Source organism: Thalia democratica, chromosome 9, assembly GCF_965202585.1.
Source record: "Thalia democratica chromosome 9, ktThaDemo2.hap1.1, whole genome shotgun sequence".
Taxonomy (NCBI): domain Eukaryota; kingdom Metazoa; phylum Chordata; class Thaliacea; order Salpida; family Salpidae; genus Thalia; species Thalia democratica.
Genome location: NC_139173.1, coordinates 32,129,907 through 32,157,348, shown reverse-complemented (window position 1 = coordinate 32,157,348; position 27,442 = coordinate 32,129,907). Strand labels below are relative to the sequence as shown.

At 26.9% G+C, this 27,442-nt stretch overlaps 2 protein-coding genes across 2 annotated transcripts; one reads left to right on the top strand and one right to left on the bottom strand.

The window, feature by feature from the left end:
* Positions 1-5,349: 5,349 nt before the first annotated feature.
* On the top strand, positions 5,350-16,278 carry LOC145843908 (RNA polymerase-associated protein RTF1 homolog). The gene is made up of 16 exons (XM_082951182.1): positions 5,350-5,458; positions 6,305-6,403; positions 7,445-7,586; positions 8,094-8,304; positions 8,568-8,639; positions 9,040-9,193; positions 9,483-9,649; positions 9,867-9,943; positions 10,104-10,201; positions 10,948-11,133; positions 11,513-11,620; positions 12,556-12,755; positions 13,422-13,554; positions 13,877-13,939; positions 14,585-14,744; positions 15,821-16,278. Exons 1-16 carry the CDS (start codon positions 5,390-5,392, stop codon positions 15,937-15,939), a joined length of 2,058 nt encoding a protein of 685 aa, XP_082807308.1. The 5' UTR covers positions 5,350-5,389; the 3' UTR covers positions 15,940-16,278.
* A 3,423-nt stretch (positions 16,279-19,701) lies between these two features.
* On the bottom strand, positions 19,702-27,295 carry LOC145844067 (START domain-containing protein 10-like). The gene is made up of 7 exons (XM_082951407.1): positions 27,130-27,295; positions 25,187-25,334; positions 24,275-24,393; positions 23,635-23,752; positions 23,291-23,343; positions 22,852-22,985; positions 19,702-20,339 (listed from the first exon to the last, which is right to left on the bottom strand). Exons 1-7 carry the CDS (start codon positions 27,280-27,282, stop codon positions 20,243-20,245), a joined length of 822 nt encoding a protein of 273 aa, XP_082807533.1. The 5' UTR covers positions 27,283-27,295; the 3' UTR covers positions 19,702-20,242.
* Between the last annotated feature and the right edge of the window lie 147 nt (positions 27,296-27,442).

The window sequence follows — 27,442 nt, the reverse complement described above, 5'->3', positions numbered from 1 at the left end:
TGTTTTCACTTTTAAGCAACTTATAAAAAAAAGATACTGATCACAACTTGTTTTATTAAAGGTTTATGTATATAAATTTTATTAAAACTTTGTGTTTCAGATCTAATTTGTACTTGTTTAACTAAAAGAGTCATTATTTATTTCTGAAATTGTTTATAAAATCAGTCATTAAAACTTGCAATATATTTATAAAACTTCTTTTATGTTGTTTTTATATTTAATTATTCATTTATGTTTAGTTTGTGGTGTATTAAAGTGATTTATGTTTATGTAAAAACATGTCCATTAAAACTTGCAATATAATTTTAGATATTTTATTTTTGCTTGAAAAGGTTGCAATCTCTTGCCACCGAAACCGGTCGCGAATAAAATATACAATTTGCATAAATCTATTTAAATAAGCTCTTTACATCATAGTAAATTGAGCATTCTTTTTTAGTTAAGGCAAATAACTATATTTTTAAATATAATTATTTATATATGTTTAATCTGTGTTATAATTAAATGATTGATTTGCAATATATGTAAAAACATATGCAAATAAAATATTTAGTATATATGAATTAAATTGCATACTTGATTGGTGTTATTTTTGATTGATTTTATGTATTAAAAAACATATTAATTTTATATTTCCTTTAAATTAAAGTGATTTTGTTACAAAACAATAAATTAGAGTATTCACAATTATTTATCTAATAAAAATAATTAAGATTTACATAGAACTTTTTTTTTGCCCTGGTGTACAAAAAGTTTGAATATAAACTTGTAATATTGAATATAAAAATATAAATTCTCCTATGAAAACGCTTTTAATACTGTATATATATTTTGTGATTGCCTAAACTGATCCATTACCAAAAAATCCAATTAACTGTTGACTTGGTTTTAGTGTTGCATTTAGTATTAAAAAAAAATTGACAAGCTTATAATATGAAATGGTGTCATGTTTTTATCAAAAAATAGATAAATTATTTATTAGCTGTTAAATTTTTACTACATCTCAATAAAGGTAATTATTTTAGTTTCTCTTTGAATTAGTTTATGAAATCTATGAATTTTATTAGTTCTGAACCGAATATTTTTAACTATAATAAGGTTTTAGATTTATTGATGGTTGCATTAGACTAAACATACCTATTGGGACTAATCTTAATTATTTTTAGATTGTTTTAAAAATTCAGATTGACTTATGTTTGTTTGCAGTTTTATGCAAAACTCAGGCTAGTTTTTATATTCAGAAATTTCTGGCTAGTTTTTAAATCTTGCAATCAGTTTTTCTTGTTAAACATTATGTTTGTTTAAAAATAAATCCTTTTTTATTAATATGGTTTTTAGTGTATTCAATCTTTATTAGCATTAATCTTGTTAAGTTAATTGATATTTTTTTTCAATTATCTTATAAACTCAAGCTGGTTTTTATTAAAGATTTGCAACCCTGTTTTTTGATTAAAAGTAAGTTATTGAAATCCTACAATTTAGAAGTATTTTTTATTTTATTCCTTTTGGTTTACAATACAACTAAAATTAAAAAAAGACAATTTTGTTTATTTTAACAAATAGAGGCAAAAATATAAATATTTAATACCCCTACTCTTTGTCACAATCAAAGTTTTAATTATTTAGAGTAAGTGAGAGAAATTTATTTAATAAACCTACAAGCCGCCTTGAAATATTTATCTAAGTTAAAAAGCCAGTAAATATGTCTCTTTGAAATGAAATGGAAGCTCATTTGGCAAATGTTGAAAATGTTATAAAAGCTAAATTCCCTTTTAAAGTGTTTACAGAGCTTTTAACAGAAATATATAACATCAATAAAATATTTAAGTGATTAGAGTGCATAGAGGGGTCTACCTTAGTTTTTACAAAATGATTATATTTTGAAGAGATTTATCTGAGCTATCGGATATTTTTAAACAATTTTAAAAATTTAAATTAACTTTTGAGATAAAAGCTATTAAAGTCCGTGTGGTTAATAGGTTCCTAATGGAAGGCGCTAACCAAAAGCACAAAAAAAAAAGACTACCCTCTAAAACTCTCTCTTCTCTTTTGTTTTTTAACTAGTCTTCTCAAATTTTAATAGTAAGTCAATAACTAATATTTTAATTGTTTTATTGCATAAATTTTTGTTTTGAAACTTAAAAATTTTATTTGAAAAAAAACCACATATTTTTTTAGTTTTATATCAAAAATTTTGTTTTTTAGTATTTTTAAAGTTGCAACATTAAAGTTTTTTAAACTATAAAAGGAAAATTTCCTGAAAATTTGAGGTCTCTAGCTCAAAAAATGATGGAGAAGATTGATTTTTAGTGATAATTTAAATTTTCAAAAAATTGACTCTAAAAATTTGCAGTCCATACATTTGTATTGGAAACTTTTAAGAAAAGTTCAGTATTTCAAAAGCTAAAAAATATTTTAAATTATATAAAAACTGGCTTGTAGTTTGTACTTTTAGCTTTTCTATATGAGCCAATAATATTTTTTTTGTTAAAAAATCTGTTGGACCACCCTATACCCATAATACAATCTTTGTGAACTATAAATCAGCTTCTTTAAAAATTAAAAAAGCTAAGTAAAAAAAAACTAAATATTGCGCTTAGTGAAGTAGTGTCAAAATTTGTGATAGAATTTTTAACTGCAAAGGTTAAATTTTGAAAGATTAAAACCCTTAAATTAAACGCATACAAAAAATAATTGAAACTTAGAATACCCTTAGGGGTGAAACATTGTTGCCTTTGTGAATAAATAAATTTAAAAATTAATCCTTGCATATATAAACTTAGAATACATAAAGTAAATGCTGAAAAAGTCAAACCATAACCAATTTAAATTTTCTGGTTTCAACAAGATGCATTTATATATAAAGTGTTTAAATTTTAAGTTAAAAAGTAAAATTTATTTTTATCAAATCCTGTTTTGTTGAACAAATGTTGTTTTCTATAATATGAAGTCTTCTTTTTAAATGTGAACACTTTAAATGAACTTGTTTCAGCAAATAATGGAAAAATATAATTTATGTTTGATGTTTTAGATAACTTAAAATGTTTTTTGATTGTTATCACTTTTAATAAACTTAGAAAAAAGATACTGATCACAACTTGTTTTATTTAAGCTTTATGTATCTAAATTTTATTAAAACTTTGTGTTTCAGGTCAAATTTGTATTTGTTTAATTGAAAAGTCATTATTGATTTCTGAAATTGTTTATAAAATCAGTCATTAAAACTTGCAATCTATATTTTTAAATTCTTACATATTATATTTATATTTAATTATTCATTTATGTTTAGTTTGTGGTGTATTAAAGTGATTTATGTTTATGTAAAAACATGTTCATTAAAACTTGCAATATATTATTTTGAATTTTTTTATATTTAATAACTTATCAATGTTTATCTGTGTTATAATAAAGTGATTGAATTGCAAGTAAATATGTAAAAACATTTGCAGATAAAATGTTTAGGATATATGAATTAACTTACATACTTGATTTGTGTTATTTTTAATTGATTTAATTACAATATATTAAAAAACATATTAATTAAATTTGTCTTTTCATAATTTGAATAAATTTTATATTTCCTTTAAATTAAAGTGATTTTGTTACAAAACAATAAATTAGAAAATATTTGCAATTAATAATCTAATAAAAACAATTAAGATTTACATAAATCTTTTTTTTGCCCTGGTTTACAAAAAGTTTGAATATTAACTTGTAATATTGAATATAAAAATATAAATTCTGCTATGAAAACACTTTTATACTGTATTTATATGTGGTGATCACCTTAACTGATCCATTACCAAAAAATCCAACCAACTGTTCATTTGGTTTTAGTGTTGCATTTAATATTAAAAATTAAAACAAATTTACAAGTTTATAATATGATATGGTGTCATGTTTTTATCAAAAAATAGATAAATTGTTTAGCAGCTATTAAATTTTTACTATATATCAATCAAATGTTTATTTTAGTTTTTGTTTAAAATAATTTATGAAATATATGAATTTTATTGATTTTGAACTAAATAGGTTTAGGTCTAGTTTTGATTTTAGTATTAGTTAAAGGTTGAGCAGGACAGTTTTTTTACTCAATGAGTTATAACATTGATAATGACTAAAGAGATAAAACCATTTCTTGAAATTCATGGACAGGGATTAATAAACTATGGCCTGCAAGCCATGCTCAAAACTTTTTTAAAAATACTTTATAAATAATTTTTTAGAACTGTTTATTTAAAAGTTATGTTTTTATTGCAACCTTTTCAACAAAATCTTTTCAACAAAAAAATTGAAAGAAATCAAGTCCAAAGTTATTGTTTATACAGGGTTGCCAAAAAACTTTAAGTCCTGGAGTTTACTATTTTTGATTAATTAAAGATTTTAGCTTTGATGTAATGGAATGCATATTTTACTTTTTTCCATTTATTTTAAAATGTTGAATAATACAAGATCAGTCAACCAGAAAACAAGTATATATTGTACAAGTTGTCATTTCTATGACATAGTTAAATGAACAAGCTACAGAGAGTGTGTAAAGATTCTGGACAAGGCCTTCCAAATGTAGTTCTAGATTTAAACTTGTTATTATATTGTCCTTTCTAAAATTATTAAAAAATATTAATTATAAATTAATTTTTGAGTGCATTCTTGATTTAGTTATACAACCTTTTAGTATACTCCTGTTATATTTAATAGTTATGTAAAAGTTTTGACCACATTTAAAGGTATTTTCTAAAGTATGATGTTCTTTATTTTTTGTGTTTGACATGTTCTTAAATATAAAATATAACCACCAAAAGTCATGACTAGTTTTTATAAGTAGTATAGAATACCTTCAATTATCAAGTTTAAGTTTAAATTTACTAATGCTTTTTAGTGTGGTTGTATATTTTCCTATAACCCTACATTGATAAAGTTTTTTTTCACTAATTGATTCTTTTTTGCATGACATGATTAAAAATGAATATTTTATTTTCTGATGTTAACTTTAATGTATTAAAAATTAAAATAACTTTATATGAAGCCTATTTTTGACTAGCTCTGAATTTAACTCTTAAGTTTATATAAATCAAATTAAGATAATGCATTTGTACTTATGACTTTGTAATCAACACAAATGATTCTTTGGGGCAGATATTTTTTGGTATCAAAGGTGCTCAAACTTTGAGGACTGCAAGTTTTTAATTTACTTTGCTTCCAAAACTTATTTAATGTGCATTGATTAAAAAATTCAGTTTAAATTATAATTTTAATAATAATCATAATATGCTAACTATAATATTTATTCAAAAAGTGTTGAGTGGAATGTTTGTACAATATTTAAGTATATATAATAGTTTTAATAAAATTAGAACAAATAATATAAAATTAAATACCAAAAAGAAACATGTCTAAGCCAAAAAAGCGAGTTTTATTGGATTCCTCTTCTGACAGTGACAGTAATGATGATACAAATGTAAGTAAATTTTTTTTTATAAAATACATACTATTTAACCAAATGTTGTCTGTCATTATTTTTATTTGAAGTATAACTTTGTATACAAATAAAATTAGTTACTAGTTTTAAGTACAATATTACTACAGGGTTTCCAAAAACCCTGGAATTTGACTACTTTGGCAAAAAAAAAACCTTGAAAATCCTGGAATTTGAGAAATTTTGAAATAAACCTGGAATTTTGAACAAATCACTTAATGCTTAGAATTTTTTAACTTAAAATTTTATTATAATTTTACATGTTAAGTAAAAAAAAATTGATGCAATACAAAAAAATTATTATAATTATAAGTAAATAGATTTTTATTTTTTTTTTCATTAAAAAACACATTTAAAGTATCTCTACAGTATCTTTTCAATGTTGTTATACTACTTAAGACAATTTTTTAGCTTAAATAGCAAAAATAGACCAAAAAACTTAAATTTCTAAAACCTGGAGAAATTTTATAAAAAAATTGCAAATCTATTATTAAGTTATTGCTTTAGTCTAAATTTCGATTAACTAAATACTGACTGGCAACAGTTTTTGTAAACAGAATCCTATTTTGTTTTTACAAAAAGCATAGATAAAATACATTTTATGAACTTTTCAGTTTAAGAATTATTTTTTATATTTAATTAGTTTTTTGACTAAATTTACAACTTTGCTCAAATTTTTTATTTATAAATTATGTTTATGCTACCATTAAAAACGGTATTCACATTTATACCTTATGTTATGAGTTTTTAGACAATGAACTAGCGCATTGTTTGTTTTTACTAAAATTTCTCCACATGAAGCATTGCAAATATTATTCTAACAAACAGGCGCGAGTTGCCACAAAGAGAATGAAGAAGAGCTCTCCTCCTCAAGAAATAAGAAATTCGTCGTCTCCATCAGACACTTCCGATGATGATGATCATGAGGTATTTAGTGTGATATGATGATTATATTAACTAGTAAAGTTTAACTACAGGAGTTTGTTTGAATATAGTGTGTTTCATATCAATATAAATTTGTGCTTTTTGCTTCTGTCAATTATATAGACTCTGAACTAAAGGATATTGACTTCTTGCATGATAACTAGTAAAACAAATAAAAAATTGAAAAGAAGTTTGATTATAAAAATTAAAAATTATAAATTTTATTCTTCAGTTAAAACTACAGTTTATGATTTAAGTAATATTTAATATGTATTGCAAGTTTACTATCCACTTTTTAAATAAAATTGAAAAAATTGTATTTTTATTTTTTAATAACATTAACTGAAAAAAAAAAACAGAAATATTTGATAGTTACAGATTTTCATTTTTTAGTTTTTATGTATTTAATAAACTATTCTTAGGTTTGGTTAAGTTAAAATACTTTGTTATGGTTAATTTTAGAATTATATAGCTTAATATTTTTAATTAAATTTATGTGTATTATATTTTCCTGCATTATACATATAAGAATAAATTTCAAACTAATATATTGCAAATAAGTTATATATTTAAATAAATATTAGTTAAAACTATATATTAGTTAAACTTGAATCAAAATAGAGGGCACAAAAAAATGCAATAAAGTTAATATTTTTTGACTAAAAAATCTAGCATATCCAAACTAGTTATCAAAAATGTCTCTAGAAAAAGTGTCTCTTTAAGTTTTAAAATAATTTTAAAATCGTATAAATATTTATTTTAAGAGTTACTCTAGACAGGTATAATTTTATTCATCAACCATTGTTTTTATTAAGCAACCAATCTTTGAAAGTTATATATTGCATTGCGCTAGACTTAACAAAAAATAATAATGTAAAAGTGATTAAAATGCTCTAAAATAAGTTTAAAGGATTTAGAAAACAAAAAAAAAAATAGTGTAATCAGAAAAAATATTTATACTGGATTAAAAAGGTCGGAATTTTATAGGCTGTTCATAAGATACCATCTATTGACTTAATACTTTATTATAAAATAAACTCGCAGTGGAACTCTAAAAACAAGAAAAAAGTAACAAAGAAAACAAAAAAGAAAACGAGGGATGTCATCCGCGACGATTCTTCGTCAACAGACACAGATGACGACTCCAACGCCAAGATAAGGTCCAACGCCAACTCGGCCGAAGAAGGTTTTTGTGCTGTAATTTTATTTTAACAACATTTAAATGTCCGTTAAGTATTTTGTAAAATCTGAAATGTTAGTCTGATTTCCATAACAAATTATATTCGCATATTTGTGAGTAGTAAAATATCTTTACACATAAAAATAGTTCAAGATTTTAGTAAACTGTAACTCGATGGTTAATTGTTCGTTATAGTTTGTTTATTCAGTTTTTAAACAATATAATAAACAATACTTAGTTAAAATTTGGTATTCATTTCACTAAAAGCAAACTGTCATCCAGTACAGCAGTTTTGAAACAAAGCATTTGCAATTTCTTACTTTTATTTTTCCAGTTCGTTTTTTTAATAATTCTTAGAATTAACAATTGCTTCTATTTCTTCTGTTCATTTATTTCAGTTCTTAAAATTGATAATTTTCAATAGAAACTAAACGTCGGCTGTAATTTCTGCCAAGCACACATTTTTCATTTTGTTTTTTATCAAAATTTTCTCAAAACTACCTCGTTCAACAGGCGAGCTCTCCTCATCATCGGCCTCGTCCGCGTCCGACTCCAACGAGGAGTCGTTCGACGAGGAGGAGCTCCGCAAGCAGTTCGACGACGGGTACGACGACAAGCTGGTGGGCGACGAGGAAGACAGGAGGAGGTTGGACGAGATGACGGAGAAGGAGCGGGAGCAGATCTTGTACGAGCGGCTGGAGAAGAGGGAGGCGCTCCAGAAAAGGTGAAATGATTTAACATAATGTTTTTTCATACAAAAAAAGTTAAGTTATTAATCGTCAGTAAGTAATATCTTAACATAGAAATTAATTTATTACGTTATTGTAAAAATACGACATACTATAAATCTTTTTTTAAGTTTTTAGTCTGATATCTTTGTATATTAGAAAAAAAGATCATAATATCCCGTTAAAGTTTATTTACTTGATATCCTAAAATGCCTTTATTTAATATGTGTTTCTCTAAAATAAGTAAATAATTTTAAAGGTTTGAAATTGAAAAGAAGCTTCGCCTGAACAAAATGAAGAGCAAGGGAGGGTCGAGCAGACAGAAAAAAAAGTAAAAAAAAATATTTATAATTATTTGTAGTTAAGTTAAAACGAAAATGGTTTAAGAGTCATGCTTTAAAATTAAGTTTTTATATTATTTAAATAGTTTGTTTTGAAATCTTTTAAATGGTAAAGGAAATTTACAAAAACTTTTTCAACACTACAATGATTAAAGCACAAACATGACTAAAACTCTTGACTTTTGACAACACAGAAAGAAGATGAAAATATTTTTTATTTTTATAATTAAAATTTTCGATTTCAATCCTGACAGAAACTGTTATTTTTTCTAAATTTAGTTAATCTTTAATTTTGAAGGTGGCGAGTTTTTATACTCTCAATACATTTTGTTTTCCCAGAAAAAAAAAACAGTGGTGAAAGTATTTCATACTGACCAATAATATTCACAGAAAGAAGAAGGTGATGCAGGACTCGCCCGTTACCGAGGGTAAAGCCGCGGTGAGGGGAGAGAGGAGAAGGGCGATGGAAGACAAGAAGGAGAAGAACTCCCAGCTGGAAGATCTGATGGCTGAGAGGGAGAGGAAGAAAAACAAGGAAAAGAAAGTATGTATTTTGTGTTAGAAAGTTTTAATTAAACGATTTGTTTTAGAACCATTTTTTTAAATCTGAGTCAAGCTTTTGCAAACTTTTTTCTTAAAAATTAAATAGTTGCTTTGTAAAAATTAACAAGCGTTTTTTTCACTGGGCAAGTAATTTCCTCGAGGTTTTAAAGCCTATATCAAGAAGATGCGGTAAGGATTTTTATAGCAATTAAATACGTAAAAGCTTAAAATTCATCATTTTTGGTAACACGATCCATTTTTCCTCTCTAAAAAGCAAAATAAAATCAAAGGTAACCGAAAGGAGCAAGCTGGACATCAGGCAGCTGTTTCCATCTGACGACTCATCGGACAACGACGACAGCAACGTGCACATATCGAGCAGCAGGAAGGCGGGAAGAGTGTCCGATAGCGAGACGAGCACCGACAGTTCCGCGTCGTCCAACAGCGATTCCGAACAGTCAGTTTGTTGTATCTTTGGTAATTCAAGTGAAATGTTGTTTGTGACGTACGGTATAATCATATTGGAAATATATTACTTTTGCAGCAGCATGTATTTTTTTGGAGAAATCCTTAGTTTCTTTTATTTTGTACTATTAGTTTGTATAGTTGTGCCTACTTTTGCTAAGCATGATCATATGATGTACGCACTTAATTAAACTTGAAATATTTTGCAGGGAAGAGCCAATGAAGTACAAGAGAATAGAAACCAAAGAAGATCTGAACAGACTCCGCTGGACCAGAAATTCCTTGGGTAAATACTTTCACAATGTTATTTATAAATATGTGTATAAAAATAAAATATCAGATTAATTACTTTACTAAAAGTGCATAGAAATGTTTGGTAAGCATGATATCAGGTAAAATACCTTTACACTATTATATGTAGATATATTCACCAAATAAATTACCAGGTAAGTACGTGCATCACCCCTTCTTCAAAGAGCTGGTCGTAGGCGGCTACTGCAGAGTGGGAATCGGAAACAACGCCGATAAGAAACCCATGTACCGCGTTAGTTGGATAGATTTGTAAAGTTCAAAATAAACAGTGTTTTATCAATTAAAAATCACTCACTAGAAATGAATGTGCGTGTGTGAACATAGTATGTAAACAAGTAATTGTCAACTTAAGAAAAAAATTTGCTTCAAGTTTTATAAACTACCACCTTGTTCTTGCACATTGAATTTGACTAAAAATTCTCAATAAAAAAAAAAACATGTGTTTAAAGAAGGGTTTCCAAAAGTGTGCCTAGTGGCCCCTTGGGGGTTATGAAAGAAACATAGGGGCCATGAGCAGCAAAGGGGCCATAGGGGGTCATATTTAAAAAACTTACTCTAGATATTTTGGAGTTGATGAATAATGAAGAAGAAAAAAACGTCTTAGGTGTTTTCTAATTGTAGTTCTGAAACTTACACGAGATTTTCTGGGGTTGAGGGGCCATAGCTTTTTTAATTCTTTAAAGGGGGCCCTTTAAAATAAAAGTTTGGGAAACCCTGGTCTAGAGCAAGATGGGTAAAAGTAAATAAAGTTTGGTCGAATGAATTGTAAATCACCAAAACTAGTATTCAAATTTGTTTATTTTATATACAAGTACCATATAAGCTTGCAAGATAGTGGACTTTTGATAAAATTTGAAAGTTTGTTTATATCTAAGTAATTACATTCAACAGGCGTTTGATGTTAGAATTTAAGTTATAATAAAATGTTGATAAAGTTGTTTGTGTATAAATATTCATTTTGATTTATACACTCGACAGGCATGCGAGATAGTGGACGTGTGCGAAACGGCGAAAGTGTACACCGTCCAATTGGCCAACGGTCACTCCAGCAAGACGAATATCGGTCTGAGGCTGAAGCACGGGCCGCAGGAGCGGGTGTTCAGGGTTCTGTTCATTTCCAACGCGGAGTTCAGCGAAAACGAGTTCCACAAGTACAAGCACATTGTGAGTGATTTAATTATTTTGTTACTTTTTATGATTGAAATAAATATAAAGTATAAAGCACGAGCTTTTGTTATTGATATTTGAATAGTTTTGAGTAAGATTAAGAATAATGTTGGTTTTAAAACAGTATCAAAATTATGCTATAAGTTATATGGATAGTGGTATAAAAATAATATTTATGTGTATATGCAATATTTTAGTAGATGAATTAAATTGCTTCAAAGATAACCATAAGTTTTTTTTTTGTTTAAAAACAACGAATGACAATTTATTAAATGATTATTGTAACAATGACATTAAAATAAAAACTAGGAACCACAAAATTAATACTTTTTATTGAACAGCGTTTCAAAAATAATTATATTTTTTATGGTTCCAGGTTGAAAGCAACGGATCTCAGCTGCCAACAATCGACGAAATGAAGAAAAAACTGAAGAAAATTCAGGAATTGAAAACTAAAAAGCTGGACGATCAGGCCGTAGATCATGTTAGTTGATACTGAGATAATTATACAATTGTAAATAAAGTTTCTATTAAGTTAAAGAAGTTAGCAAAACTTTCATATATGGCAATAGTTTTAATCAGGCAAAATAAATTATAATTGAACTTAATAGTAACTTGTATGAACAAAATTATCCTAAGGCATAACAATATTTGAATATAACCAAACATAAGGGTTTGCAATATGTTTAATTTTTTAATTTTTTTTCTCTTAAAAATATACAATCGAAATTTTAAAAGTTTCAATTTTTCTAAATAGTACCATTTGCATTGCTATATATACATTACAGTTTAAATGAAATAAACTTTTATTTGTAACTTGCAAAATGATAAGTTAATTTCCACAAGCCAAAAACCACTATATTTTTACGGTGTATGAACGGTTGCTCCATGTGAAAGTATGACAAACCGTTTGTAGATTGGTGACTGCATGTTTTTCGGTTGTGACTGACTAATGAGTCTTAATAAGGATAAAACCGGTGTCAGTCTTGTGGTCCGATGATCGAATTGGTATGATCGTCCCTTATAGTCTCATGCCATACGAAAGTCCAGGCTCAGGCTCTGTAGACTTTCGTTGATTATATTTTCACGAGCGTTTGTTAAGAAAAGAAATGTTATAATGGAAAACTTTTTGCATTTTGTAATTTTGATACTTACCAAAATAGTAATGCAAGATGTTATTTGTAAACAAAATTAGCTATGCAAAAAATGATTAATTAGAGTAGACTGTCAAGAAAAGTATATTTTTTAGTAACTAAACTAATGTACTAAAGAAAATAAACACAAAAATATGCTAACAGGTACATACTTCTAACAAAAACAATAAAAATATAAATAGATAATTAACTACGATTTCCTACCAGTTCCGTTGATAAAGCCCAAAATTTTAACCTAAAAAAAACCAATAAATCCCCACAACAGATAATCAAGCAGAAGAAGAAGTTCCGCAAAACTCCCTTCAACTACGCCATTGCTAAAACGACGCTGATGAAGGAGAAGGAAATGCTGATGCAGCAGGACAACGACAAGGAGGTGGAGAAAGTCAACAAACAATTGGAAGATCTTGAGGAGAAGGCGGAAAAGCTGGACAAGATCAGATCGGAGAACATCGCCGGAATCTCGTTGGTTTTCGTTTGATTTGTTGAATTATCTAGTTTTGCTCAAGTTGTTTTTAATTTTTACCACATGTTGCTTACTCTTTGTTTAAAAAGTTATTGTCATCGTTTTTTAAATTGAATTAAGTTAGGAAAATTTCAATTAGATGTTACAGTTTGCAGTAAATTAAAAAAAAATTATAATTAAAGTAAAGTTTTGCGAAGTTTGAGTAGATGTTGTTTAACAAAAAAGAGAAGCAATTGAGTGTTTAGTAGCCATATTTGTATTTGTATATAATAGAAAACGTCACGAAAGTTGAATAACATATATTCTTTGTTTACATGGTTAAGAAACTATTGAAATAAGAATAACTAATAAGAGATCAAGTTTTTAGGTTTTCCAATTTTTTAAAACAGTAATTATTAGAAAAACACCTGAATAAAATCTGTAATTTTGACAAGTTACTTATTTTTTACATATAAAACACATCGTTTTATTTTTATGATTATACAATTAGACCAGCTTCTCAGTCACTTTGCTTTATAACTAAGCAGAGAGCATTTTGTTTCAATTATACTTAACAAAATGAATATAAACATAACAAATATTTCGTACACCCAGTTAATAACTTCAGTTGTTATACTCAAATAGTTGAATTTTTAAAACACCTGAACCATACTGTTGACACTCAGATACATCAACGCTAACATCAAGGCGTACAACTTGAAGAAGGAGGAAGCTTCCAAGATGGAGTTCGCGTCGAGGCAGAAGAATCATTCGGATCCGTTCACCAGGAGAAGGTGCGCCCCCGTCATCGTTTCTAATGTAAGTTTAAGCTAATTATAAATGAAAAAAATTCCACAATTATTCAAATAAAAGTTTTTAAAAGCCCCCGCCATCGTTTCTAATGTGCGTTTGTATATAAATTGTATGTAAAGAATTCTAATGTTTGTCTATTAAAATTTTTTTTTATAACCTCTGACATCGTTTTAATTTTCGTTCAGATGTGTGAAGTGTTATAAATAATGTTCTGTTATTTTTCCCAACATCTGTTATTTGTATTGTTATAAAGTTTTAACAAATTATTGTTACAATAGCAAGGTTTTTATTAAAATGGAACTCGTCTTAAATTATTATTATAAAACAGACTGCCGACGGTGAACAAACTCAGAGGTTGATTGCTGAGATGGAAAGAAGATACGGATCCGGTGTAAGTTTACTAATATATTAATAATAACTTGTGTTTGTTTGGCCGTATATTCAGTAACTAAGAGTTAAAAAAATTTTACTACATATTTCTGCTTTTTGAAACAAACACCATTTAATTATTTGAATATTTAAAAATAGTATTTAAAACAAATATAAAGTTAAGATCCTGGAACAATATTTAACACAGTAAATTATTATATACTTATTTTCTCATTAATTGAAGCGAACATGTACTAAAGGATAAGTTTAAAAGTCAAGCACATGGACACAGTGTATTTACAAATGTTTACTAACTAAAAAAGTGCACAAGGAACGAAACATACCTATTTTCATGATAATTGTAGCTAACACATATTTACGAATAAAAACAACATTCACATAATATTTTGTATTGATCAACACAAATCCTGGGAACAAAAGATGGTGTAAAGTAAATTTGTACATACGTGTCCAGGTCAAACTAAAAATTAAGTACTTAATAACAATATATTAAAAATAGTTTCTTATTAAAACATACCCACAAGGAGCGAAAGAGGATGATTATAAAGAGTCTTTTTTTTTATACTATCTTAGCTAACATATGTTCAGTGTCAAATAAAAATTAGATAAATCCACAAATTTTCACTAATCAACGCAAATTCGACAGGGAACGAAAGAGGAAGGTAAGAAGGAGTCGAATGACGAAGATATAACGGTGCAAATAAAAAAGAAGCACGATGAATCTATCGACTTGTATGAGGCCCACAACTTTGATATTAAGCTGGATATCGACATTTCGCCTGAAATGTCATCCAACATCAGCAACGGTGAGTTGTGTGTTTTACTGGGAAAATGGGGTAACTTAATATGGTAGTTTTTTTTGTGAAGTCTGATTCTTAAAGCTGGTTGTTGCGATCTGATTAACTATTGTGAGTTTCAGCTATTTGTACGTTTTTAAGTGATGTTTTGTTTATAGAAAACCTCTTTAAAGAGTTTTTATACAATATAATAGCTTGCTGTTTTGTATTTTGCAATTTATGTATTAAATATAGAAATTATTATTGTACAACAAATAATGATATTACTACTTTCAAAAATAAATAATCAATTTTTAAAACTAACCAAAAAGCACAAAAAAAATTGTTATACTGTTTAAAGCCTCACTTGTTTCATCAAAGTTCAATAAATTAGTTCTTTTTTTCATCAATAAACGTTTTGACAATAAAAATAAAACTTTTTTGAGTAAAGGAATAAACCTTTTTATGGTTTCAACTATTCTGTTAAAATGAAATAAGACTATCTTCTGCTGCAATAAAAATCAAACGAAAAGAATCATTTTAGTAACAAAGTTTATTTTATAATACGAATAAATAGTCTCACTATTGTTATTATTATTAATATTTTCATATCATTTTCGTCGTACATCTTTTGCTCTTTCATTTCCACCAAAAAAATATTTTTGAAACAAAAAAAAAATTCTCCAAGTAACAGAATTACAAACAGCTATAATATCTTAATAAATAATATTATTATTTTTTTTTTGTTTATCATACAATAGCCATCGTTTGCCGCTACAAAAAAAAAATCAGAATAAAATAGCTGTATACGTCTATAAATTTTATAATACTACCAGTATTAATTTGTTATCAGTCATGCAAAGCTATCTTTTGATGTAGATAAGTTATGTGTACAAAATAAACAAGTAAAGTTATAGAGTTACTATTCCTTTTTCTTAAAACTGTTATACTTTCAATACAAAGCCACCTTTTGCTCTTTCATTTACAGTATAGTTTTTTAATTCTCCTATTTACAGAATTACATGCATCTATAATCTCTATACAATTACTAAATAATTTACTTTTATTTTATACTCTAAGTATTATTAAATTTTTTAATCATGCAGAGCCATCATTCGCCGCCCCGAAAGTATCTTCCAACTCGACTTCTGCCAATGGTTCCCAGCAAGCTCCCAAAAGATCGCTCAACCTCAGCGACTATAAGAAGAGGCGTGGATTGATTTAAATAACGATTAAGTTGTTATTTCAAAGTAGAAACTTTTTAGTGAAATGTCTGACAGTTGTGTTGTTTTTATTTTCTGATAATTATGATAGATATGTCCCTTTTATGTTGATAAAGTCTTACGTGCGTTCGAAAGTGTTTAAATATGAGATTTATTCACCTAGGTTGTTTTGTTTTTAAAGATTAAGTTGTGTAATTTTAATGTTTTATGTTTTTATCGGATTCTTTTAAATTTTCTTTGTATCGAAGGAATAAAAAATACATAGTTTAATAAATGTTTTATATTTTTATCGTATTCTTTTAACTTTATTTTTTGTATTTAAATAATAAAAGATACATTTTTTAAAATTGATGTTTTGGTATTTTAGTTAATATAATTATTTTTACACCAGTTTTGTTATCAATACGAAAAACTTGTTTTTATAGCAAGTGCTATCATAATGCTATCATAATTTACTTTGATGTTAAGTCTTAAATTTTTTTAATAAGTATTTCTTATTGATAAGAATTTAAACCGTTTAGTTTTGCAAGATATTATAAATTAGATAAGTAAGTTAAAGTTCTGTGTTTTTGGATAGCAACTCTGACTTATACATCAGGTAGGTTAATTTTTAGTGAATTAAAATCATCTTTATAGATTGTATCTTTTATATGGAACTATTCATTATATCAATCTTGATTGTTTATGTTTTTAAAAGCTGGTTTAAACTTGGGACTAAGTGTATAATTGAAACTATTTTAATTCTGTTTAGTATTTTATAGGTGTTTCAGAATTAAAAATGAGTAATATTTGCAACACTATTAAAGCAACTAGTGGAGTTAATAACTTAAGCATATCTGATAACTTCGACTGGTAGTTTAGCCTCTTATTTTTCAATTATTAAAAGTAAAGAGTTTAAACTTGTTGCTTGTTTTTCACCGAGGTTATAAGTTGAGCATGACAAAGTTTCGTAAACTTTATAATAAAATAAAGTACTAACCAACCTTGTATAAGCTTACGTGTTTTGAAAACTTTTAAAATAACTCGTTTTTATTTTATATTTTAATTCACAAAGCTTTTCAAAACCATACGAGTTTCATTGTCAACTGGTAAATGTTAAATGAACTTGAAAAATTTTTGGCGAGTAATGCAGTTTAAAAAATAAGTTTAAGTTATGACTTACTTTTCAAAACTTAAGCTTTGTTTATTTGGTTATGAACAGTGCGTAAAGCTAGAAACGATTGTAAAGCAATAAATTCAATAAGTTTTTTGTTTCAACTATATTTGTACATTTATTATAAAACCAAGAAGTGTATTTAAAAAATTTAAATTTTACCGAATAACACCGTCTTTTTAAAATAGAATATAAGAAATGTTTCTCGTTTAAAAACTAAAACTACTATTAAACTGACTTGTTTGACACTGTTTAAAATTAAACACTCTAAAGAGCATATTTAATTGACTAGAAAGCAAAGCTTAAATCTCATTTAGAGTAGATGGCAACCCTGTTAAGTTATTTTTTAGCATCAATTGAAACATATACAAGGCCTGAAATTGTTGTTTTCCTTCAACTTTGCAGTATAATTGTCACAAAATCGCCACGCAATTACTCAAGCATGATATTTTGATTAAAAAAAAACCATTTAAAACTTCGGTACAAAGATATAGTTAAGAAAAGTATTTTTTTAGTCAGTGTAACACTTTTTGCAGTACATATTAGTTTTTCTTCACATACACAATGAAACGAAGCTTTATTTATAAATACAAACTTTGTTCTTTTTTATAGCTTTACATTCCAAAGTTTTACAGTTTTTAACTTATTTATCTGAACCTATAGTTTGTTTTAACTTAACACTTAACCCTCAATCTAGTGTCGCCAGCTAAATTTTGAGCGTTACCGTATGAAAATTTATCCGCTAGTGGCTTTTAACCTCTGCAAGTGATGAGACACTGGCGCACACCATTGGTCTATGAATGAGTTTGACAGATCTAAATTACTTTATATAAAATTTACCCAAAGCTTTTTATATCCATATGCAATCTTCTTTTCATTTAATTTTTCCTATGATTTTTACAAGGTATCCAAGTGGTTCGCGACTCGATAACTGAACGGTTCTTTGTGGACTAGGTCCTTGGAGCAAATATTATAAACGTTTTTTTTTTTTCGTTCAATAAACTATAACACGTTGTAGTTAGGATAAATTTTGAAACAAGAATAGAGTATGTATTATTGTTTATCAGCTTACTTTTAACAGCTTCTAATAGCATCTTATTTGAAATTAAAAGTTACCAGCTTAGCATTTTAAAGTAAATTTAATGTTCTATTTACTTATTTTTCTTTATAAGCTTTTTAAAACCTTAGTGTATGAATGTTCAAAATAGTTTAAAATACGGGGTATTTCTACAAAGCCTAAAGTTGCTCATGTTTATATTATTATATTAGCCGTTTATAATAGCTTTTTAAATGTTGATAATCTTTTACAATTTAGATCTTAAAATAACATTTTTGTTCTAAAAGTTGAGGTAATTAATAATTAAAAAAATTACAGAGTTTTTATTTATTAAATAAAGTTTGTAAGACCCCATAAGGACTCATACAAAATTTAAAATTATTTGTCTCTTTATTGCAGGATTTTCCAAACTTTTTTTCGAAAGGCCTCCTTTAAAGAAATTAGCATAGTTATCGCTCCCTCCAACAAAATTTCTTAGAAAACTACCATTAACGACGCCTACAACCTTTTTTTTTGCTCTTTATCATTAACTCCATAACATGTAAGATTATAATTATGACCTCATGACCCATTTGCTGCTCATGCCCCCCCTTCTTTGGGAAACCCTACTTTTTGTATCTATATGTCATTAAGACAATCAAAAAATTAAATTTGTATTTACTTTGATTTAAACCTTTCTAACAAACTTCAACAAAAGTTTTCTTTTCTAGTTTTTATAACTTTTCGTTAAGCACTTTAATTATTAAAAAAATTGTTTGAAGCTTCTCGTTTTCAAATCCGTTTAATCAAATATTAAAGGCAAATAAATATTTGTTTTACATGTTTTTCATTTGATTGTTTTCTATAAAACTTTGATGAGACGTAGGGCTTTAAAGCTAGTTTAAGTCAGACAAATGCAAAAAAAAAAACTGTTACTTAGATTCACTTAGATAACTTCAAAGCTTTGAAAAATATACTTGCTCAAAAAATGAGACTTAATTAAATGTTAACATGATAAAATTATTAAACCAAAAAAAAAATTCAATCGTTCTTTACTGTAAATTTGTTCATAGAAATTAAATTTCAAGTAAAGATTTTCTACGAAGATGAAAAAGTTGTAGTGTTGTTAAACTAATCTTATAACAAGTTTTTAAATATTGCAGTTTTTAACTCTGATGTAACATGTTCAGTAGTGATTTTTGGTATGATAACAGAAAAAATTCAATATCTACGCGTTCAGTTTTGCTTATTTTATATAGACACAAACAATTTCAAAGCAGTTAACTTTATTTAATATTGCTACATTAATCTATAAAGATAACATTGAGCCATAGCTGCATAGAAACTTTTTTTAAGGGTCAAGTTTTTAACTGTGTTGTTAGTTTTGCATTTAACAAATACATACTGGGTTAATTTTACTTCACTTTTATGTAGTATATTTTCAAAAAGATGTTTAGACATTAAAGTTTACCAATTTACAGAAAAAACTAATCTAAAATACTAGTCATCACTTCGTAATAGAAAAAAATACTTAACATTATTAAGTATGAGGTTTATTTTATTTATTGACAATAATGTTGGTTTATTGTTCACATTAGCAACAAATTTAATTCAATTGTATTTTGCAAACAAATGTACACTTTTTTTCAAAACTTAAGCATGTTTGAAAAGGCACTAACAATTAAAAATACACAAAAACAAAAAGTAACAAACGTTGTTGAAAAAAGAAGCTTTTAAATACTAAATATACAGACATTAAATTTCAAAGTGATACGTAATTAGTGCAAAATGTACAGAAAAAAGGTGCAAAAATCTTATACGGGAATGTCTGAGTTAAGCTTACATAGTTTCTTCATGTGCAAATATCGACAATTATGACGTATTAATGCGGTGCAAAAATAAAAGAAGCTTCAAGTTGATTAACAAATGTTGATATCTCACCAGAACATAATTAAAAACACTTTTGAAGTTACAGAAAAACAGCTAAAAGTATCACGCATCCTCTCGATTAATTAGAAAATAAAAAATAAAAATATTCTAATAAATATAAGCAAAGTATCCAGTTTACTACGACCATGATTCTCAGACCCGATAAGTTGAATTTATTACCAACATGTTAGTTTTCATGGTCGCTCTTGTCGTCCAAACTGTCGTATCCTTCGTTTTCCTTCTTGGTGACTTCGCTTTCGTCTATCATGTCCACTTTGTCCGCCCTGTGCGTTGTTTGTTAGTTTTATTTGAATTAGGGTGTAAAAAAACTTTTTTAATTTAAATCAACTAGGCGGAATTTCGTGCTCAAAGCACAATATGCGGGGGAAAATGTTAGATTGAACTTACCGTGAAAAGCAAATCTAACGACTTTTTTAACCATAGACCGTAGTTCCAAATAAATAATTTGAGTTGTAAATGGAGAAAAAAACATACTTTGTTAAATAACAAAAAAACTCTTTAAATATTAAACTATATGACTTTCTAATTAGTACAACCTTTAAAACTTACCGTAATTAACTAGTTTTAAGAATTATAAATTGAACTTGCTCACAAAAATAAAATAAATGCTTATAAAAACTTTTTTTTTACTTGTAGTAAAAAATGTTAAAGGCTTTTGTGGTAAAATAAGTCGATTGTTATTGACTTTATACAAGCTTTTGTCAAGCAATCAAAACGATACTTAAACGTTGTAACTTTTTACGAGCGAAACAGTTCAATGAACTTAAAAAACCCCCAAACACTTTTTACCCACACGTATAAGTTCCGCCAAGCTCAAACAAAAGTTTCATTCCAACCAAACGAGCTTTCAACAAGAGGAAATTAACTAAAGCACGGTTTTTTTTTTCGCGGCCAGACTACGATTTCACACTTTCGCGCAAAGCTAACGAGGGATCGATATGTTGGGATGCTGCTACACGGTGAAATAATTTCCTTCTAAATGAACACGAAAACAAGCGTGTTGGCAGGATGATCTTATCGATTTTGCGCGCGTGACAGTCGTGGAAATCTTGACTTGAAAATTTTACTTCGGGTTATGACGCTCATTGCAAAAAATAACATAAGACTAATGTGCAAAGTTCGAAAACTCTTTTCCGTTGTTTTTTTATAGTTGCAAAGTAATATCACACTTAACTCATTTGGTATTGGTTTTGGTTGTAACAACCGTATAATTCCTTAAAACTTTATTTCGGGTCATGACACTTTTTTGCATGCATGATAACAAGTTTTTCAAATCAAAAACATGAGGCTTTCGTTCAAAGTTCAATTTTTTTTTTGTAATTGCAAAGAAACATTACGCTTAAAAGCGTTGTAATGTAGTGGAACAGACTGGAAAATACTCTTGTGTGTTTTAATAACAATAGTTTGGCGTACAATCTATAGATGAACAAAACACAAACTAGACGGAAGAGACTTTATATTTCGAATATTTAACTTACACTTGTTTTGGGCTTAATGCTTTCTGCTTCAGGCTTTATTAACAGTAGTATGCACAAATTAATGATATACAAATATAAAAATAAAGGTACACTAAATAAACCATAACTATAAGTTTTTAGTAAAATCAAAAAACAGTATGATAATTTTCGAAAAAAAAAACTTAAGGGCACCTACCGAATCATATTTACACAAATATAAAGAGTATACTTTTGTAATTTTTCTAATATGTATGGTGTTCATACAAGTTGGTGTACTAAAATATTTTCTTAAACGTAATTTAGAAAAAAATCTAAATGTAACAAGCATTATGTTAAAACCATTGGTTTTAAAGTTAAAAATTGTACAAAACAAAATTTAAAAATACTTTATAACAACACATGCAAACTAATTTTAAAGAACAAACTCAATGTGTTTTTTTTCAATTTGAGTTACAGATCTTATCATTAAAGTCTTTTAAGTAATTTAAAGTGTTTAAAATTTAACCTTTAACAATACTTAAGCAACTTAAGTTTCGATTATTTCAACACAATAAACAATTTCCGGTTTATTAAAGTTTAACTATTCAAAACTCTGCTTAATAATAGGTAAGTACACAGTTTTTATTCACTTTTAGTCATTATTGAATAATAAATACAGCTTTATAATTTTGCTACTTAAAAACACTTTAACTTATTAAATAGACTTTTTATACAACGTTAATATAATGGTGCCGATCCAAAAATATTAAATTTAAAATAATGATAAAACAACTAATTACATAAAAAAAACTATTTGATATTTTTTTTACAAAATTTATAAAATTTCTGTAACCTAAACTAGTATAAGTGTAATGATATCACTAAAAGTTAAAAAATATTGAGTAATAATTAGATATACTTTTTGTAACTTTTTGACAATAGTTACTCAGAGAATTACAACAAGTTTATAAGTTTAGTTTATGAGTTTCTTATCTAAAATTTTTCAAACTTAGTTTCAACAGCATAAACTAATGTGCAAAAAAAAACAATTAAGTAAATTGATATTTTTGTTGAAAGGAAAAAAATCTTAATGTACTACTAAAAGCACTTAAATGTGCTTGTTATAATATAATTTAAAGTAAAAACTGATAAAAACTATTACCACTTATCTTAATACAAAAATACTACAATGATTAAAATTATGATACATTGTATATTGTATTTTAATATAACAGTCATTTAAAACACTAAAGCTAATATTAGTTAGTGATGCAGGGAATTAGAAATTATAATTTTTGTATAAAATTTTGCAAAATAGTATTTTTATGAATGAACATACCTGGATGAAAGTTGACCATATTTGGCTGCGGGCAGCCGACATTGCTCGGGGAATAACCACGGTTTATACCCCGCATTGTGCTTGGATTTCCATTCAGGGTACTTTTTTGATGCCTTGTGAATTCTGCTTATGGCCTTAAATTTGTATTAGCAAGTTTATAAACGATTTAATGAAAATTCCTCTTCAAACTTAGCATTTGATTCTAATTTTTATCTTAACTAGTTAAAAAAAATAAAGCTGGTATAAGTACAAAAACTCATATATTTTGGCGCTTTTCGTTTACAATTTTTTTTTTGAAACTAAAATACTTTTATAAAGTGAAAATTTTACTCGAAAATCAGTAATTCTTTTTAAAGAAACCTTTTTGTTTATCACATTTTTACACAGCAAAAAAAAAATTCTAAAACCAATTAATTTCAACAACAACTGCGCAACTCACTTTCGGCAGGAAAACTTCCGAAATCGTGTTCACCACCCACTTGGGTATCGATCCTGTTGAAGAAGAAAAATTGCAAACAAAATTAAAAGTGTTTGTTCGAGACAAAAGCGCAGCAAACGTGAGGAATGAAATATTCATGAGCCTTGCAGTCCGCAATTAGCGTGGAAAGTTGCAGATTTGCGTTTTTGGCTGCCGACTTAACTTTTAACGCTCAAATTGGTTTTAAACGCAAAAAAAAAAACGCAGAAACGAAATCCAAAAAACTGCAAATTTTTGTTTGTAGACTAAATTGAACTTTTTTAAAATAAACAAACACTTTTTACTGTTAAGTGTTCAAATCTAACCTCTGGGGTCAAACTGGGTCAAGTAGACGAAGTCGCAAGAGTTGGGTCCGGTCGGGGTTATCATGTACCCCGTGTTGATCGATATCGCCCTCACCATGCTCTTCTTTGGGGGGAATCCCTAATATGAAAGGAAATGGATGTTAAATTTATGTCAATGTACTTAACATAAGTATATTAAAATTGTTTCTGATCGCACACGTAAATAATGATGTCAGATAGTTAAACTCAATAATAAAAAAGGATCACGACTACGAAAATTTCATAAGCTTAATTTTAGTAACACAAACCTGGTAATTGGTTGAAAACAATTTTTTTTTAAATCATCTCAAGTTAAACAAAAAAGTTGTTGTTGATTGGTTTTGACTGTTGTAAAAAATATTTCTACTATTACTAATGCTTTTTTTTTAATGTGAGATACAATTTTAAAAAGTTTTGATAACTTGAGACTTTTCAAGATAACTTTAAAACTTAGAATACAAACGTACTAAATATTTATACCAAACACACTATTAAACGACTACAAGTATTTATCAAACATTTTACAACTAACAACCACTAGAACTTTTTTAAACTACACAATTAAGTTAAACGTTAGTATAAAAATAATAATCAGTAGAAATAGTTTTATATCAAAACAAACAGTATGTGAGACGGATCTGTTGATCATAATGTATTCTTTAGGGTCCCTCATGCTGGGATAAGCGATCCACGAAGACAGGAACACGACGTCTCTGCTTTTGATTGGTGTTGGGCATTTAGCTGTAGAATTTAGAAAAAATTAAGTTGGTTTTATAACTGAAATAAAATCTCTGAGAATCAATTTGAAATTCATAAGTGCTTAAACTTTATAGTAAATTCTAGAAATAATTTTGTTTAAACAATGAAAGCTGTGGATATTTCTTGTATTTTTAATTTGTTAGATGATAAAAAAGTTATGACGTATAAAAAAAAACATTTTTTTTCTACAGTTATTAACCTTATTTAACTTATTAGTACAGTCAGTTACTATGTAATGTTAGTATAATTACTCATGGTATTCATAGGAATTTGTAATACTATTACAATGATGTTTGATTTAAAATTTTTTTTAGTTAATTAAATGGGTGAAATAAGTTAAATAAAAACGTTATTACCAATATAATTGGAAATACTTTTGAGTTTAATTATTTGAACTTCGTAGAAAAACATGTCGAACAAAGCAGCTTAACGGTATGTTTAATCAATAATTAACATAAAAATATAACAATAATAAACATATTTTATATAAAGCAGTTATTACAGTTAATTAAACGAGTATAACAAAATTATAAAAAAGTTAATACTAATGTAATCACAAACTTTTTGAGTACTTATGTTTAAGTATCGTAGAACTCAAGTCTTGAATAGAGCATTTATACTTGAAAAACTGCATGTTTCATCAATAATAGCAAAACGACCTGCTTAAATACACAAAAAACCTAACAAATAAATAATACCTAGCATAGAAGAATAAGGTGTTGTTTACTGAAACGCTTATGACATCATAATACAAAACCAAGTAAAAATTGTTAACCAGCGTAGTAAGAGACTGTATTGTTCACTGAAACCTTGCAAATTTCCTCCATACTAATCATGTCGTGATCCCATTTCTTTCTGTAGTCGGTATCATGAACCACATCGAACACTGTTGCTGCATTTATGTCTTCGAATGACACTATTGCCTGCAATGTAAGTTTATAATTGCTTATTTGAAATGTTTAAATAACTTCAAATGATACTATTGCCTGCGTTTAATAGAAAGAATTACAAAAAATATTGTTCTAAGTAGTTAGATTACTTATAAATTCTAAAGAAACTGTTGTCCATACTAAAATTTCATAGTACTACAGTGCTTCCTCGCTAATCCGGCCAAGTTGGGCAAGATTTTTTTAAAAATACGGCCGGATTTGCCTTTGGCCGGATAAGAACAAAATATCGCTTTTTTTACAAATTATCTACCTTAGTTATTTTATGAATGTATATAACAAAGTGTACTATAAAATTTCTGTTAATTTAATTTATTTTACTTTATTCAAAGAAAAAAGAATTAAAACAGACAAAACTAAACTAAACAAAATTTTATAAGTTTAAAATTATTGGAAAAAAACTTCACTGTTAGCACTTTAACTAAATTAATATTTTTTTTTGAAAAAAGAAAGAATGGAAGATTGTTTAACAGTGCTTTCTCGTTTCTTAGCAGAAAACTCACGAAATTGGATGAGTTATAACAGCTTTAGGCACATTATTGTTTGCCATTTCGCAAACTTTTAACTTATTTTCAATTGTTAGCTGAACGCGTTTTCGTTTCTTTGCTGTCTTATCCATTTTTTAACCAGATATGTTGATTGTAGTATATTAAAGTGTAACTTGCTTAACAAAAACAGAAAAATTGCAAATGAATAATAAACAAGTTTGTTACAACTGAGCGGGAAAAGTATGAAAATAAACCTAAGATTATACAAATGATACTTAATTATGACGTAACAATACATTGCTTGCATACTTATAAAACGTAAATTGAATACTTTTTCGAAGTAAAATGAAATTAAACGCTAAAAACGCTAAAGTAAATAAGTCGACTTTTCGACTAAAACCGGCCGGATTAGCGAGGAACCGGATTAGCGAGGACCGGATTAGCGAGGAAGCACTGTATTTACATGAATTATATTACAAATCTTGTTGTTGTAATTAATTCAGCTGTAGTCAAGTATTAAGGGTAGTACAAGTATTTTTTATTGGGTTAACAACAGAAAAAGAAACTATATAAAAACTATCAACATTATCATATGAAATTATGTTTATTGATATACAATTGCCGTTTTACGCAGGAGTTTCTTTCGGTAATGTAAAAATTGAAATAAAGTTTTTTTTAAACTTTTTACAGCAGTATTTTTTGAATTACTCAAAATAATGCTAATTTCTACGAAAATACTATAATAAATACAAAGTTGCTAAGAATAAGAAATAAAAAATCATTTTTATAGTTAGAAAATAAAAAATTTATAATATATATTATTACAAAACTATTAAGCGACTAAGTTTATGAGCTTTAAGCTTATATTAATCTTCTCAAATAGCATTTAATTTCTATAAATGTTATAAAAAATTACTTGGAACTGAAGTATATAAGATAAAACAAAATTATTGGTGTTAGAAATCAAACAATTCATAATAAAAATTAATATCTTATAACACATACTACTAATAAAACTATATGACAAAGTATATGAACTTAAGACTTATACTACTCATCTTAAAAAGACTTGAACACATTTTAAAAATATTACTTACAAGTTTAATAAAATCCAAAAAAAATTCTAAAAATTTGAAAACTTAAAGTAAGTTATAAAAAAATAAAATAAAAAATAAACTTGAGTTTTAAATTAACAAAAGTGCAGTAACTTTTAAGAAAAGTATACAAACTTGCTAATAATAACTTATACTGAAATTTTTTAGGTTACATAAATTTTCAAATACTTTTAAAAGCTTGATATTGGAGTTTGGATGTGCTTTGGTATAGACTTTCGTTTTCTTTTTGTTGTAACCTAAAATCCATTTGTCAGTAGACTGGCAAAGCTCTTTGAAATCTGAAAAGTCCTTGTCATCTGCTGGCAGTACAGTATTTGACATATCAAAACAAAGTTTAAATTCTAAAGAAAATTACTTTTATTAATTGATGTTTTGTACATGAGTACTACTTAAAACGTATATACAGTATGAGGTTAACTTAATTAAAAAAATAACTTTATACTACAAATAAAAATTACTGATGTATACTATTTTTTATAGT